Source organism: Lutra lutra, chromosome 10 (assembly GCF_902655055.1).
Source record: "Lutra lutra chromosome 10, mLutLut1.2, whole genome shotgun sequence".
Lineage (NCBI taxonomy): Eukaryota > Metazoa > Chordata > Mammalia > Carnivora > Mustelidae > Lutra > Lutra lutra.
In genome coordinates this window covers 29,333,794-29,350,579 of record NC_062287.1, presented here as the reverse complement: position 1 = coordinate 29,350,579, position 16,786 = coordinate 29,333,794, and the positions used below count along the sequence as shown (strand labels likewise).

Sequence of the window (16,786 nt, the reverse complement as noted above, 5' to 3'; positions counted from 1 at the left end):
TAAATAGCTTATAATAGTGGTTCTAAATATGGTCACCTGTGATTTACTCTGACTTCCATGGAAGAATTTCTGTTGGGTTTTCTTTGGGTATAATTTTCCAAGGAGGAATATTTCACATAATAAACTAGTAGAAGGTTAACATTCTAATTAATGCTATCTAGAGTCAGAAATAAAAAGCTGAGACTATTACTTTTTCTTTGTTTATATAATTGAGAAAGGACCAAAATAACGATGTAATGCCCTCTTACCTTTACTGTGCTACCATAAGACTGGCTCTCCTGGCTCTCTCCTCTCTACAATGTATAGCCCAGAGGCAACTATAATTAGAAGTGTTGAGAGGCTTTCATGTGATGAGCCAGTGAGGTGAGACCTACCCTTCTAGGTTTACTCCCTTTTCTCAGCCTTGTTACATGTATGTGAACAAGAGCATTGGTCAGTATGTAACATAAACAGAGCCCATTATAGAGGTGATCAGAGGGGTACCTGAGTGGTTCAGTTGGTTAAAGAGCTACCTTGGCTCAGGTCATGATCTCAGGGTCCTGGACTTGAGCCCCACATTGGGCTCCCTGCTCAGTGGAGAGCCTGCTTCTCCCTCTGCCTGCTGCTCCCCCTGCTTGTGCTCTCTCTTTGTCTCGGTCAGATGAGTAAATGAAATCTTAAAAAAAAAAAGTGATCAGAGCACGAATCAGAAAGAAATTAGAAGGATAGATAGGGGGGCGCCTGGGTGGCTCAGTGGGTTAAAGCCTCTGCCTTCGGCTCAAGTCATGATTCCAGGGTCCTGGGATCGAGCCCCGCATCAGGCTCTCTGCTCAGCAGGGAGCCTGCTTCCCCCTCTCTCTCTGCCTGCCTCTCTGCCTACTTGTGATCTCTGTCTGTCAAGTAAATAAATGAAATCTTAAAAAAAAAAAAAAGGATAGATAGGTATTTACACTATAGTAAGATTATCAATGCAGTATTCTGATACTTTCCTTTTAAATCTTTCCATTGTATCTCCATATTCTGTGTTTGTTTAAACCATGTGGCTTAAATGTGGGCCCTGATTTTCAGCTTTGATAAGCTAATAATTACCTTTATTAACTGTAATTTTAAATTAGTCTGCTCCCTTATTTTTAGGTCAGGCCTATCTGCTTGCATGAAACACATTAATTTTTCCATACATGTCTGCTAATACAGTCTTCTAAAGACTATAGTGGCACAGCCTGATGCATTTATTTCTGGCCTAGGTGGATTTCCTGAAGATTCTTGCATAAGCAAATTTGAGTGACATTTTTATTTTTTAATTTTTAATTTTTTATTTTTTTTTAAAAGATTTTTTATTTATTTATTTGACAGAGAGAGAGCACAAGCAGGCAGAGAGGCAGGCAGAGAGAGAGGAGGAAGCAGGCTCCCTGCTGAGCAGAGAGCCCGATGCGGGGCTTGATCCCAGGACCCTGAGATCACGACCCGAGCCGAAGGCAGCGGCTTAACCCACTGAGCCACCCAGGCGCCCCTTGAGTGACATTTTTAATTGGTCATATACACCCACTAAAGTTTAGGGTCTGCAAAATTGTATGATGTATGATGTATCCAGCTTTCCACACAGATGTTGCTGCCTATTGTGTTGCCTTCTCTAAGGTTAGGAGCTCTCAACTGTGCCTAACCTCTCCCTTGCTCTCTTTGAATTGCTTCTCCCTCAAGATGCTCTCCCCCTTCCCCAAAGAAGGAGCCACAGAATCCTGAGATGAATGTGCCCTAACCTCCCCATATGTGCCCTGGCCTTGTGCATCCGCTGACTGACTCAGCACCCCCTTCCCCAGGTTCCTGGGGAGCCTTTCCTATGACCATTAACATCAATAAAACCTCCTGTCTGCAGTGGAAAGAAAAAAAAGTTCCCTCTGCCCACTAGGTGGTGTCCTTGTAGTACAGCAGTCAAGAGGTGATAGGTAAAAAGTGGGTTGTTTGGGCTTAACTGGGGAAATGCCACAGAAGTGTCACAAGGCAGGGCCAGAGAGGTTCAAGGCAAAAGAGTGACTAAGATAGTAGTAATTGAGTCAGTAAAGAAAGTGAAGACGGACTGGTTGGAAGAAGAGGAAGCAATTGAGCATGTCAAGGGGTTAGTGAAGTTGTAGAACAAATGCGATAGGAAGAGGGGGTGTCAGAAAGCTGGAAGGATGTGTGTGGTCATGAAGTAGATTATCTTACATCAGAAGTGGGTGTTCTGGATGTAGTGACATGGTTCAGGATGGGGCTGCAGAGTAGCTACATAGAACATGCATGGGAGGGTCACTAGAGTTGACGAAATCAGAAAAATAGAAAGTTAGGGGTTAATTGAGGTTATCTATATGGACATTGGAGATTCTCTGAGAAATTGTCTAAGTCCATTCAGGCAACTATAGCAAAATACTGGGGGTACCTAGGTGGCTCAGTCTGTTAGGCATCTGCCTTCAGCTTGGTTGTGATCCCAGGGTCCTGGGATCAAGCCCCACATCAGGCTCCCTGCTCACCAGGAAGCCTGCTTCTTCCTCTCCCTCTGCCTGCTGCTCCCTTTGCTGTGGTCTCTCTTTTTCTGTCAAATGAATAAATAAAAATTAAAAAAAAAAAAAAAACCACAGGGGCATCTGGGTGGCTCAGTGGGTTAAAGCCTCTGCCTTCGGCTCAGGTCATGATCTCAGGGTCCTGGGATGGAGCCCCGCATCAGGATCTCTGCTCAGGAGGGAGCCTGCTTCCTTCTCTCTCTCTGCCTGCCTCTCTGACTACTTGTGATCTCTGTCTGTCAAATAAATAAATAAAATCTTTAAAAAAATACTACAGACTGAGTAGCTTATAAACAACAGAAATTTCTTTCTTACAGTTTAGAAGTTAGAAGTCTGAAACCAGGTTGCCAGCATGATTGGGTTCTGGTGAATGAAGGTCGTCTTCCAGATAGCAGGCTTCTCGTTGTGTCTTCACGTGGCAGAAGGGACAAGGGATCTTTCCAGGGCATCTTTTATAAGGACACTAATCTCATTCAGTAATCCCAAAGGCCCAGTCTTCTAATACGGTTTCCTTAGGGGCTAGGTTCTCAACATAGGAATGGGTTTGTTGGGGACACAAACATTCAGACCACAGAAGTGTTGTTAGGATTTGGAATGGAGAAAACTAGGAAGCAGTTACCAAGCAGTGAGAGACAAAATTTAGCCAGATCCTCAGTAGAGGAGGCTACGTACTGTTATGTGGGCCAGGTGGAGGAATCCAGCCCTCCTTTCCTCCCAGGCTGTTTGAAACCTGGATTTGGATTCTTAGTAAGAGAGTAACAACCGTTTTGTAAAAGATTATTATGACTCAGATTTAGCTGGTCGTCTTTTTGTTTTCTGTATAATGTAATTAATGCTGTGTAAAATGTCTAGACAATATCCCTGAATTGGTGGTGTGATTATGTACGGTTCCTTTTAATTGTTCGGTTCCTTTCAGTTGTCCTGAGGGATGAGAAGAGGTGGGAAAGGAAGTTGAGTTCTTAGGAAGGTGTCTTTAGAAGTGTTAAAGTTTTCTGTTTTAGGTATCTGAAAAGTGTTGTCCTCTGCCACTCTAAAAAGAATGCTCCAGGAAACATTCCTTAGACTGTTCATTTATTTTAACTTTTCAGCTGACAAAAAAAATCCCAAATTCTCTCTCTTCCCCAGTTTATCAAGCTAGAAAGATCGGTAAGTGTAAGGCTGAAATGTGTCCTTTTAGTCCCAGTAAATGTAATAGCAAGACAAGCGCTGAATGTTATCCATTGACTCTGGTTTCTGGCTTCTCATGATGCAAAGCCCTTTAACTCTGCTTCCAGCCCTGAGCATGTGAATCTTTTGCATGATTTGTGTTACTCTTGGATTTATCTGTATACTTGGTTAAGCCAGTTACTCACTAGGGGGTAGACTGCAGTATTTTGCCCATCAGTTACCTTTACTGGTGTGTATTCTTGACCTAAATTCTGAGTAGATGAACATTGGAGATCAAGTCCGAGCTCACAAATTGAAGCTCACAGTAGCCCCTCTTCTTGCAGAAGGGTACTGGATTCTGTCTAATCTTATTTTGACATGAATGATTTCAGATACGAGGAGAAAATGCAGGTAGTTGTAAGACTGCTATGCCTTTGTAGGTTAACTGTAATAAAGGGAGGTAAAGTCTTGTTTCTAAGGAAATGGTTTTTGTTTACTTAATGATTTTCTCCACTCTTGGTCACAGATAGCTTACCAGAGTAACCCTTGTTTAGGAAGAACTTCACCTGATGCTGTGACCTTGTTTGCCCTTCAGCCAGGTCTACAAAACAGTAGTTTGTGTAGAACATACCAGTTGCTCCTAGATCAGCAGGGGCATCTAGCTGGCCTTATATGAACTTCTCCTAAGGGAATTCCCTTTACAAAATAGAGTTTCGTTGGTTTTGTGTTAGGCTTCTCCCTTATCTCCTAGATAAGTGGTCAGAGTGCCGCTTTTTGCAGTGGAGCTTTTTCCTAGGTTTACTTCAGTCAAGTTTCCAGAACTACCTACTCTGAGTCATAATCAATGTGTATTCTTTGATTACAAAGTGATTTTAATATTAGCCTCAGGAGGACCATTAGGGGAAGGTGACTCTCCCGCAAGTCCTGTGCCAAGAAAGCCAAGAATCACTTTGGGTTATCCTCGTCATTGCTCCTCCCTCCTTGAGAGCTAACTGGTGCCCCTGTGTCGGTGGAAATTGGATTTAACTCTGAAATGAAATTAAAACATTGGTCTAGACAGTATAAATGGATCAGAGCCAGCACTGCACCACCCCGTGCTGACCCCTGAGCAAACGCTCATGCCTTGGCTTTCTCTCCCCTACTAGATAAACTGTCTAGGGCCTGCAGTTGGCTTTTGTCCATATACATTTGGCTTTGGAAACCACTAGTGTTTTGCCATTCAGATCGGCACAGTGTTGGTGACATCTGTGTCTTATTGGGTGGCCTGATATGTGCATGTCAGATGCCTCTTCTAGGTTTGGGGCCACAGGAGAAAGGAGAGTGCCTGGGGCTTGCTGATGGGTCAAGGCTCAGTGAGAGTGCTTCACTGTCTGTGCTGACCCAAACTTTGAGGCTCTTATAACTAACCCCAGTTCTTGAAGAAGTCCCAATTACAAAAGTTGGTTTTTGTTCATTATTGTGGACAACACACCTCAAGCTGAAGTGGGGGAAGCCAAGTGTTCATTTTCAGGTGGTGGTTTGTTGTCGCATCAGCTATAAGGACCACAGAATTCTACTTGAAGAGCAGTTTGGGGTTGGTTGGTTGTTTTCCTGCATTTGAAATATAGCTGAATAATAACACCTTGTTAGAATTTTGAAAGGAATCCAGGTAGAAAAAGCCTTTATGCTCTTGAGCAAGGACAGACAAAAGAAGCTAAATTTGTATCTTGCTTTTGGTCTGAATGAAGTTGTGTATTGGGATAGATTTTGTATCCCTTTCCCTTATTCATAGCTTCCCCCGGCACCTGTGTTTTTGGTGTAATTTGAGAGGCTGTCTGCAAACAGGAATTGGGTCTCTTTCTTTCTCTTTTCTCTCCTCTTCTCTATAGTTTTGGGGAGTTTTGCCTGGCTCACCTGTTACTGAAGAGGAACCCTGTCATGTTCTTCCAGCACTTCATTGAATGTATCTTCCACTTCAATAACTACGAGAAGCATGAGAAGTATAACAAGTTTCCCCAGTCAGAGAGGTCAGTGGAGCTCTCTGGAAGGGCTAGGCAAAACAGTGGGAGGTGGGCAGCTGCTTTGTACAAGTGATGAGGCACAGACCCCGGCCCCAGCACTCTGTGTGGTGGGCCTGCCCTCTCTGGGCAAAGTGACCTGAGACAGTTTGCCCTGTGATAGTGTCCTGAGGGAAGTGCCTCCAGGAAGCATGGTCCTCTGATCTGTGCACTTACACCTTGGGTAGACAACTTTTAGGATGCTGCAAACTGCTGTTGAAATTGTACCCTTGTACCCTTGTCCATGTGATGTGGTAAAATTGTCCTGTTTCACCATAGAGAGAAGCGGCTGTTTTCACTGAAGGGAAAGACAAATAAGCAGAAACGAATGAAAATCTACAAATTTCTTCTGGAACACTTCACAGATGAACAGCGATTCAATATCACTTCTAAAATCTGTCTTAGTATTTTGGGTAGGCCTCATGTGTTTGGGATAAAATGTATATTTAAAAATGAAATGCCTTGGGGCACCTGGGTGGCTCAGCAGGTTAAAGCCTCTGCCTTCAGCTCAGGTCATGATCTCAGGGTCCTGGGATCGAGCCCCACATCAGGCTCTCTGCTCAGCAGGGGGCCTGCTTCCCTCCTCTCTCTCTGCCTGCCTCTCTGTCTACTTGTGATCTCTCTCTCTCTGTCAAATAAAAAAAAAAAAAAAAAAAAAATGAAATGCCTTGTGGCTAATGGCTCAGCAGATCTGTAGCAAATGAGACCCTGATATTATGGGAAGACCCCGTTTTTTTCCTTCTTTGATATCAGCTGTGCCCATGCAGACCCCCCTCGAAGCCAAGGTGGGCCCTCATAGCTGTGTGGGATACCCTTCCCCCCTGGGGCTGGACTATTTCTCAGAAGCTGATCTTTTGTGCTCTTTTCTCAGCATCCTTTGCTGATGGCATCCTGCCCCTGGACATGGAAGCCAGTGAATTGCTCTCAGATACATTTGAGGTCCTCAGCTCAAAGGAGATCAAGCTTTTGGCCATGAGATCTAAAGCAGATAAGGACCTCCTTTTAGAAGAAGACGACACAGCCTTGGCCAGTGCAGTCATGCAGGAAGCTCAGAAGAGGCTCATCTCGCAAGTGAGTTGTCATTCCGTAAATGGGCCTGGTTATACTCCTGTGTTCCTCCGTCCACCCCTTGAATCCTGGCGGTCTACCTCACTTTTATTCTCACCCATGGCCTTAACACTTACCCTAGTGATGATGATTCTGCCTCTGTTTCTAGCTCTACCTTCTCTCATGGCCTGAGCCCATCCCATTTGTCTGCTTCGATGTGCCACAGGCATCTCAGACTTCCTCTGTCAAAACTGAGTTACTCCTCTTTTCTTCTTCCTCGTTGTCTCTTCTCTCACTGTCTTTAATGTGGGGAAACCATTATCTACCAAGTTGTAACCCAGTACCACCCCAGTCTGGAGTCTGGCATGCCAAGTGCATGCTTCCTTTGGCCAGAGTATCCAAATTGGGATCAGACTAATTTAGAATGGCACTTAATGGCCATAGTCCTCACCAGGGTCCAGTTCTTAAACTAGGCTTGATCACTAGGTTGTATTTCCCACTTGAGTCCTGAGAGCTTTGGACCCTAAAGAAATAGACCTTGATGCCATCCAGTGTGTCCCTAGATGCTGTCCATTTTATCTCACAAACCCATCTCTCTCACCCATTCTTCACTTATTTAAACTGGTGCCATTCCCAGTGGTTTCCTCACTCAACACCCTTTGTGTTTCTAGTTTCTTTCTGGTTCAGGCTGTGTACCACCTTGCTGCCCCAGCAGTTTTTCTTAAGGACAAATTTGATCATTTTATTCTCCTGCTTAAAAGAGACTAGAGGAAGATTGGCTGCAGAGGGCAGCAGGGAACTTTCAGAGTGATGGATTACAGGTGATTACGCAGATTGTGGTATTGGTTACTCTATACTGTTGTCAGATGCGTCAAACTGTTCACTTAACATGGGTAAATTTTATTGCATATAATTTATACCTCACCACTGCTACTTTTAGTCTGTAGTTTGGTGGCTTCCTATCATCTTCTGAATAAAATCCTTATTATTCTCCCAGGCACATGGAACTCTTGGGTATCCATACTACCCCTGCGCCTCCCGTCTCCATGCTCTCCTCCCTGACCCCTCTATTCCAGGCCCCTGTTGGTTCCTCAAGTGGGAGGTGTGTGCTCCTGCTGTTTGCCTTTGCACACTGTCTGCCCGCCCGCAGGGCCTCTCCCACCCTGTCCTCATTTCCTGCTGCCACATTCCTACGTCTTTTCAAAAGATTCACCTGCCTACGTAGGCATCTCTCTTTTGTAAGTTGCTCACCATCCTGCCACTTGTCACACCATGTCATACATCAGAGCACACAGACTGGTCTAGAAGTAGCTTGAAGGCAAGAATTCTTGGCTTCATGTTTACATCCCCACAGGTTAACTTTGTGTCTGGTACAAAGAAGGCATTTGATAATATTTATTGAGTTGAATGCATTTAAACCACATTTTAAGGCCATCCCTATACTTACCATCTGCTCAGACTCATATTTATTAAAGTGTTTATTTCTCTACCGATTGAAGTTCTATTTCAGGAACTGATAAGCCTTTTTAGAAATGGTGATTTACAAGCAAGGAACATATACTAGTGACTTTAAATAAGAAGAAAAAGAATACTTTCCAAATCCAGAAGGATAAATCTTTCTACATATGTTGGCTACTATAATGATTATTTTTAATTCTAAGAGATTTATTAGAAGATACCTATGGTTAGTGATGATTCATGGTAAAAATATGAAGGCATGGTCAAATCAGGTACTATATAAATACATAAACCTTTTCTAAATGTGTGCGAAGTTATACACACAAAAAGAGAGAAATATAACACTGACTCTTTCATGCTTAGACATTCTCAACCATTTGTCATTTCACAGCAGGAATACAAAATGTCCCTTTTGAGTAGCCAGAAGTGAACTCATTTTTATTCCAAAGGGAGGATGCCGAGTAGAAGAATTGACTGGATCCAAGATGGGTTTGTTTAGAGGTTTAGAGCTTATTGTCAAGTTATTCATCCTATTTCTAATTCCTGTTTCTTGTTTAGAAAATAAGAATAGCATTTGCCCCCTTCCTACTTCACAAAGCCTTCTGAGTATTTTGAGGTAATGCTTATAAAGTCTCCAGGACAAAGGTGCTAGAGTTCCTAGCATCATAATAAAAGATAAACAAGAAGCCTTTGTAGTACTATATAGCTCGGCCATGCAGAAGGAGCTAGGTGGAGAAGCCTTTGTCTCAGAACTTTATCCATCTAAAACATGCCTTTGTTTGTGTTTCTACAGGTTCAGAAGAAGAATTTTATAGAAAATATTATTCCAATAATCATCTCCCTGAAGACCGTACTAGAGAAAAATAAGATCCCAGCTTTGCGGGAACTCATGACCTATCTCAGGGTAAAAGATGACTTTGTGCTTTGTGGACTCTGTCTCCTGCCTCTAGCTCATTACTCAGGATCTGACACAGTTATGATGGTGTAGTTGGTCAGTGAACACAGGAACTCAGAATGCTACAAAACCAGCTTTATATTTTTTTAGAATTAGACCAGCCAAACAGGCCTTTGACTGTTGGGGAGAACAGAGAGAGTGTTTGACCATAGGTTCCACAGAAGCTGGTTCTTGCCTTTTTCATGCTGTTGAGTTTATGAAGGGCTGACTCACTGTGCTGAGTCTGTGTGTCCTTGATGCCAGTTTGGAGATTCAGTTTTGAAGGCTTTCTCAACTGGGGTCAAGTACTAAGCCTTCATCTTAGTCATTCTGGGGAGGGATAAAGTGAAATTGGGCATCATGTTCAGTTTGGGGATGTTTGCCTTTAATGCTGTCTCCACATCAGGAAATAACAGTGGGTTTGGGGCGCACTGATGGGGGCTGGGCCACCATCACTGGTGGCATCCGAGGCCATGAAAAATGGTCTAAGCACTCAGAATATGTAGAACTGCTGTGCAGACATAAATGAGGCACCCCGACCTTTCTGGTAAAATTTTTCTATCAGAAATAAATGGAACTTTTTTTTTTTTTCCTTTCTCTGTTTACACAATGCTATTTTCTTCCTCAAGAAATGCTAAAAAATTTTTTTTCAATAAGGGCTACAACCAAATTACATTTAATGTAAATTCTTCAAATAGCTCTTTAAACTAAAGGAAGTTAAGGTAGGAAAGATAGGCTCATTGTGTGGACAAAATGAGAACTTCCAGTCATTCTTATGCTTTTATTGCCCTGACTGTTTTAAAGCTCTGAGAGGGAAAAAAAGAGTTTAGATCCTCAATAAATTACTTAAAGGCTTATGAACAATCAGTATCCCCTGTTTCTGAGCACACGCCCAGAGGATGGCCACACAGTTGCCTTATTTGAGCAGTACAGTGTTCGTGCATTGGCAGCCTTCTGTGAAAGCAGCTCCAGCCGTCCTCTCCCCCAGCCTGTGCAGCCCTCTCTTCATGGTACCTGGAAGTGTTCATAGATTTCCTACCTTTTGTTAGGACTTCCCTTGCAGGTAGGGCTGCAATAAATCTTCTCCCTCTGATACTGTTAGATGAAATGGTTTCTTCCTTTTAGCAAAAAGGCCTGGTCCCTGACATCTCCCTGTAAGGCCTGAGAATGTTCTTAGCCTTGTATGATGAAAGCTCTTCTGTCCTATCTTCAGAGGAAGACAGAACAATGGGATTAGAGCTAGAGTTGCAGTCCTCTGAGAAAGCTAGTGTAGACAGATGAGCAACTTTTAGACTGCACAGCTTCCTGTAACTTGCTTCAGAGGTCCTGTCAGAGCCAGGACGGTGCCATAGATCACCTGCCCATCTAACCTCTGACTTGAATTGCTAAAGGACCTGCCTCAGTGACACCTCAGAAGCCTTTAAACTGGTAGTGACCCAGAGCGAAGCCTGATCACCTAGCTACATCACTATCCCCATCCCTACTTTCAGGAATGGATAAGGGGTAGCTTATTAGTGGCAGGCCTGTGCCCTTGTATAAGATCTGCTTTAGGCTCAGATTGTGTGATTCTGTTTTCTTTCTTCCTCATCAGGATCCTGGGAAACTGCCTGTTGAGTGGTGGTTAGACAGGACGCTCCCTAAGAGATCAGAACTGATAGTTAATCTCTCAAGTCATGCTTACTGGCTTTTGTGGTCAATACGAGTGTAATTGGCATTTCCCAGGACAATACCATCATGTTACTTGTTGGTTGATGTACTAGAAATAAGTCTGCTCTCAACAAAACACATCTTATTATTCCTGTTAATACTTATCAGGTTGTGTTGCAGAGCTTATGTATTTATTCAAGAAAACACTAAAAGATGCCTCTGGGTCTGTTTTAGGAGGTGATGCAGGATTACCGTGATGAAATAAAGGATTTCTTTGCATTAGACAAGCAGCTGGCATCAGAACTTGAATATGACATCAAGAAGTACAACGAGCAGCTAGCGCAGGAGCAGGAGCTGGCGGGACAAGCAGATGTGAGTGGGGTGGCTTACAGGGCCCGGGGGACACAAAGACCACAAGTAGCATGTGACCCTCCTCTCCAGTCTGCCTTCCACTGCCAGCTTTCCCAGTGCTTCTTGAAACCCACATAGGAGCCGCGGTTGGTTGGAACAAGACCTTTTGGGTTGCCGGTTGTGGATCGCTTTGTGTTCCTTTGCCACGTGTGCCACACAGGTTATTTGATCAGAGAGGCTTCCCTTCCCTCATGGCCAGGCCGCATGAATTTTTCTGGAAAGTCATCCTAGTAATACTTGGGGGCCATGTGTGAATGCCCAAAAAGCAAGCTGGTGGTTGGGTTATTTAATGTGTGATTCTAGTGATCATAGCTAACTAGATCCCACTAGGTGTCTCACTTTGTTTGTGGTCCTGCTCCCCGTGTGCCCCTGTTCAGGACAAAATGTTGCTTGGGGTATTTCTAGTAAGCTTTCAGACAAAGTGTGGTCACTTCTCTGAGAAATCCAGATAGATCTGCTGCATTAAAAACTGATGAAGGAAAACTAACTTAATCCTTTTTCTCTTTAATGCCATAGCATCTGCCATAACTTTCTGAAGAGAAAGTTCTACTTGCCCAGGGCTGACATGGTTTTAAAATAAATTACTTCTGGACTTGCTCAGGGCATGTAAAGTTTCCATTTAAAAAAAAAAAAAAAGTTTCAGTAGGTAGTCTTTATTTCTGTTCTCTGACAGGTTGCCCCGAGTTCGGAAGTAATGCCAGCTCTTGTTGGCCAGGAAGGTGCCACTGTGCCTGCTGCTGCTACCCAGCCCTCACCACCCAGGGCGGCTGCTGGCCAAGCACCACCTCTGTCTCCTTCCCTTGAGGCTGGGCTATTGAAGAGGTTCATGCCCAAAGGCAGGTATGGAGCTGGTGCATCAGGAATGGGGCAGACTGCCTCTCACCACATTCTCCATGATGTCTGTGCCTTCCCCACTGGGTGTTTCATGAACACTTCCTCCAGGCTCCTCTCCTTCAGATTTGCAATGTGTGGTTGAGGGTGCATCTGAGAGGCAGAGGGTGGTGACTCCATCATTTTCACCCTCCTCCTCTCCGAGTGTCTGTGGCATGTTTTCCTCTACAGGCCCATGTCCCTGAGCACCATCGCAATCCTGAATTCTGTCAAGAAAGCTGTGGAGTCCAATAGCAGGCACCGGAGTCGGAGCACAGGAGCGTTGCCATTCCCATTAAGCTCTCAAAGCCTGGACAAAATGTGCAATCGTGGTAAGCCCCAAGTGGCTCCAGGGGCTGAAAGAAGTGCTGGGTTTTGCATCTCAGACACCGGGAGGTTACAGATGAATAGGCCTCCCTCTCATCCTTTTCTAAATGGTTTCTGTTTTCTTATCTTTAAAATAAACAACTTTGGGCATTTGGGATTCTGGGTAAGAAGAGATTTGGAAAAGAGAGTAAAGTGGAAAACTCATCCATTAGTGTTCATTTTCCCCATCTTTCTACTCCCCACACACATGCGTTTGGCCTTATTTATAAAGTTGTAATCTTACCGAGCATTTTTGGTTTGTAATCTACTTCCCTACACATACTGACAATAATAGTGAACATTTGCTCATGAACTTTTCTTTCCTAACTTTTCTCCCTGTGGCTTCGTGGCATTCTATCTTGTGAAAGTACTGAAAACCTATTTACTATTACCCTCTTCTTGGAAATATAGGTGTTTTTCAATTCTTTGAAGTAATGTCACAATAAAGTATATAATCTTTAGAATTGATTCCCAGCACTCAGAGGCCATGGATATTTTTAAAGCTTTTGCTCAGGTTGCCTTCTGTAATTCCCTGTGGTTGTACATTGATGGGAGCCAGTGGTGCACCGGTGTCTGTTTTCCTACTTCGAAACATTGGTCTAACAATTTCCTTTCTTCTTTGCCAAGCTTTATAGATCAAAACTGGTGATGGTTTTAATTTCCTTTTCTTTGAATCCTACTGAAAATGGGCATTGTTTCTCATGTTTATAATTTTTTTGATATCTTTCTGAATTCATTATAAGAACACTTTATTTGGGATATTAACTTTATCATAGATCTTGCTAATCATGTTGGGGGTTTTTTTGGACAGCTAAAACTTCCCTGTTTTGTCCTAGCAAACTCCTACAGCCTGGAGCAGGAGTCCAGTGGAGCTGTGGACCACGTAACTAAACGAGCGATCAGTACTCCCGAGAGTAAGTACTCCTGTGACAAGCCAGCTTCTGCTAAGTCTCTCCTCAGCCACTGTGTGTCTGTGGGAGCTGCAGTAAGACTCCTTCTCTTGAAAGAAAGGTCTTGTACTAGATGAAGGCACTCCCTGTGGTCAACAACACTGTGGTGCCTTGTCACATGGTGTCTGATGATAATTGTAACTCAACAGCCCAGCAACTAGCTGAATGTAAGTCAAGCGCTCTTCTAAGTGCTTTCACAGGCATGAACTCAGTTAAACTCCCAGCCATCCGTGAGGATCCCTGTTTGACAGACGGGGAGGCTGAGGTACAACTTCCCTTGGCAGCACCATGCTTGCCATTCTAGAGCCAGCACTTGGGCACTCCTGCCTGCCTCGGGCAGCCCTGCTTTGTAGCTGTCACATGTTGATGCTGGCATGCTACATGGATGTCATCAAGGCCAGCTCCAGAGCCAAGCTGAGCCTTTGGGTTCAGTGGCCTATTGAGGACCCCCCACCAGCTGTGTCGAGAACCTCTGTCTTCTCACTCCCATTGGGTGGTTTTTCTAATCTTCTGTTATTTCCTATTATTTCCAAGTCAAGGTGAGTTAGAAGTATAGAGGATTTTTTTCCTATTACCTTGTTTTATAACTTCTTACTGTCCACAGCATGTCTCAGTGTGCCTCCTGCCTCTTCCCTCTTAACCTCCCCCTTCCTCTCTCCGCCACTCCTGGGCCGGGTTCTCAAAGTCCTGCATACACCTGCTCTTGCTTGCCACGGGGCATTCATGCACCATGTCCTCATCTACAACTTCCCTTTCCCTGGTGTTCGCTGCTTTACCCTCCAGCAGCAGTACTCACCACACCTCCAGACACAGAGGACCCCTTGAACAGCACGGGTTTGAACTGCACAGGTCCACTTATGCGCGGATTGTTTACAGTGCAGCACCGTAAATTGTTCATCTTAATAGCATTTTCTGATCAGCTTACTTTATTGTAAGAATACAGCATGTGATGCATATAACATACAAAATATGCATTAGTCAACTATTGATATTACTGGTAAGGCTTCCTTCTGGCCAACAGTAGGCTATTGGTAGTTAACTTTGGGGGCAGTTAAAAGTTATACACAGATTTTCAACTGTTGGTGGGGTTGGCAGCTCCAACTCCCTCATTGTTCAGGGTCAGCTGTACTGCTTCACCTGTCCTTGCAGTTTATAAGCTGTTTTACTCTTCACTGTACCCACTGTGCCTGCCACAGTGCCTGGAACATGGGAGGAGTGAAACAGATGTTAATGAGTTAAGTGATGGGACAAATGGCAGAGCTGGGACCTGAAGTCAAGTCTCCTGATTGCAATTCCTATGTCCTTCTACAGCCTTTGCTCTCCCAGTGCTGCTCTTGGGCATGACTGCAAGATGAGAACATGTTAAAGTGTTCTTCTGTTTGATTATGGTGCAGCCCAGGAGCAAGCCATTCATTTAGTTGTACATTCAGTCATACAAATTTATTTAGTTGTACATTCAGTCATACAAATTTATTGAGCACCTACCTAGTGTGTTCTGGCTAGTTGCTGGGCAGTTCTATGACCTGTGATGCTGTGATCTGTTAGAGTATTTACTGGGTTGTAGAGAATTTCCATCAAGTCCTTTTTTTTTTTATTTTTTTATTTTTAGATTTTATTTATTTATTTGACAGAGAGATCACAAGTAGGCAGAGAGACAGGCAGAGAGGGGTGGGGGGAGGCTCCCTGCTGAGCGGAGAGTCTGATGCGGGGTTTGATCCTAGGACCCTGAGATCATGACCTGAGCCGAAGGCAGAGGCTTAACCCTCTGAGCCACTCAGGCGCCCATCAGGTCCTCCTTTTAAGGGGGATTAACAGATGAACAGAATTCCTCCCCCACATCTCCTTAGATGACAACTGAATCATGACTGCTTTTGTCATTAAAAGCTGTAATTTGGGTTTCCTCTATATTGAACAGGTGTAATATTATATATGTGAAAAATTCAACCCTTTGAAACAGACAAATTTTTTGTATGTTCTTTGTTCCTGGTTCAAGAGTGCTTCTATTTTGGCATTAGAAACCATATGCTGCAGAAATGGGGCGAATGCATCTCATTTTAGTTTTGTTGATCCCCAGGAGTCCCTGATTCCAGTCTTTGGTTGGTTTCCTAGCAGCCTGAGTTCCTCAGCTGTGAAGCCTGGCATGCTGCATTAATACTGCTTGAATGTGCATGCATGGAGCCATCTTTGCACTGAAAATAAGACTGTCAGGTGACCCCAGGTCAACAGACTACTTTTTCTCTCTCTAGGCTCTTGAATATAAAATTCGTGGCCATCTTTCCTTATTCTGAACCAGGAAGGAATGCTTGAAGAAGGGTCTCCTATTAGCTCTCCTTCCTGGGAGAATTATCAGATCATGTAAAAGCACTCAGTTCTGTTTTCTCTGTGGTTTATAAATACACATTCTATTGACAACTCTTAGGTGGGGTGACTGTCAAGAAGTGGTCTCAGCTCTAAGAAGGTAGGAGGAAAAATGCTAGCCAGTTCCACTGTCCTGGCACACCAGTGGTATTCAGCATGAGCAGAGGGGCTTTGCTAAATGTAAATTAGTCCTTTTCAGAGCTAGTTCTTAACTGAAAATCCGTGCAGGTTTAGCAAGTTCCTCTTATTGCTGTCACTCAGGCAGCAGAGATGCTCCTGCCTTTGGTTGCAAGTCCTTACAAAGTGCACAGGGGATCTGAGAGCTACCACATAGCTGCCTTTGCCAAGTTTGGAGACCTATTGCCTGGATGTGCTCAGGCTTCCAGACCAGAAAAGGAATGTATATGTGGGGACGGGGAGTTTGAACTGCAGCACAAGGAGAGACCTCCCAGAAACAGGAATAAGCACAACTGAGCTATTTGAGTGGCAGCATGATGAAAATACTGGTCTCTCAAATTTCTTCTCAGTGTACCAGAATTCATTGTTTATGTACCACACCCAGTGTTCCACGCAATACGCGCCCTCCATAATACCCACCACCAGGCTTACCCGACCTCCCAAACCCTGCCCCTTCAAAACCCTCAAATTGTTTTTCAGAGTCCATAGTCTCATGGTTCATCTCCCCCTCCAATTTCCCCCAACTCCCTTCTCTCCATGTCCTCCGTGTTATTTCTTATGCTCCACAAATAAGTGAAACCATATGATATAATTGACTTTCTCTGCTTGACTTATTTCACTCAGCATAATCTCGTCCAGTCCCGTCCATGTTGCTACAAAAGTTGGGTATTCATCCTTTCTGATGGAGGCATAATACTCCATAGTGTATATGGACCACATCTTCCTTATCCATTCGTCCGTTGAAGGGCATTTTGGTTCTTTCCACAGTTTGGTGACTGTGGCCATTGCTGCTATGAACATTGGGGTACAGGTGGCCCTTTTCACTACATCTGTATCTTTGGGGTAAATACCCAGTAGTGCAATGGCAGGGTC

General features: G+C 44.0%; 1 protein-coding gene across 2 annotated transcripts in view; it reads left to right on the top strand.

Annotated features, from left to right (window-relative positions):
• Positions 1–16,786, top strand: part of NCAPD3 (non-SMC condensin II complex subunit D3) — a 73,691-nt gene that overhangs the window by 54,380 nt on the left and 2,525 nt on the right. For both annotated transcript variants that reach the window (XM_047693135.1, XM_047693136.1), the window contains 8 exons: positions 5,528–5,665; positions 5,975–6,108; positions 6,567–6,766; positions 8,994–9,104; positions 11,016–11,153; positions 11,866–12,032; positions 12,255–12,394; positions 13,265–13,342. In XM_047693135.1, coding sequence (XP_047549091.1) covers positions 5,528–5,665; positions 5,975–6,108; positions 6,567–6,766; positions 8,994–9,104; positions 11,016–11,153; positions 11,866–12,032; positions 12,255–12,394; positions 13,265–13,342 — 1,106 coding nt within the window. The remainder of the gene's footprint in view (positions 1–5,527; positions 5,666–5,974; positions 6,109–6,566; positions 6,767–8,993; positions 9,105–11,015; positions 11,154–11,865; positions 12,033–12,254; positions 12,395–13,264; positions 13,343–16,786) is intronic.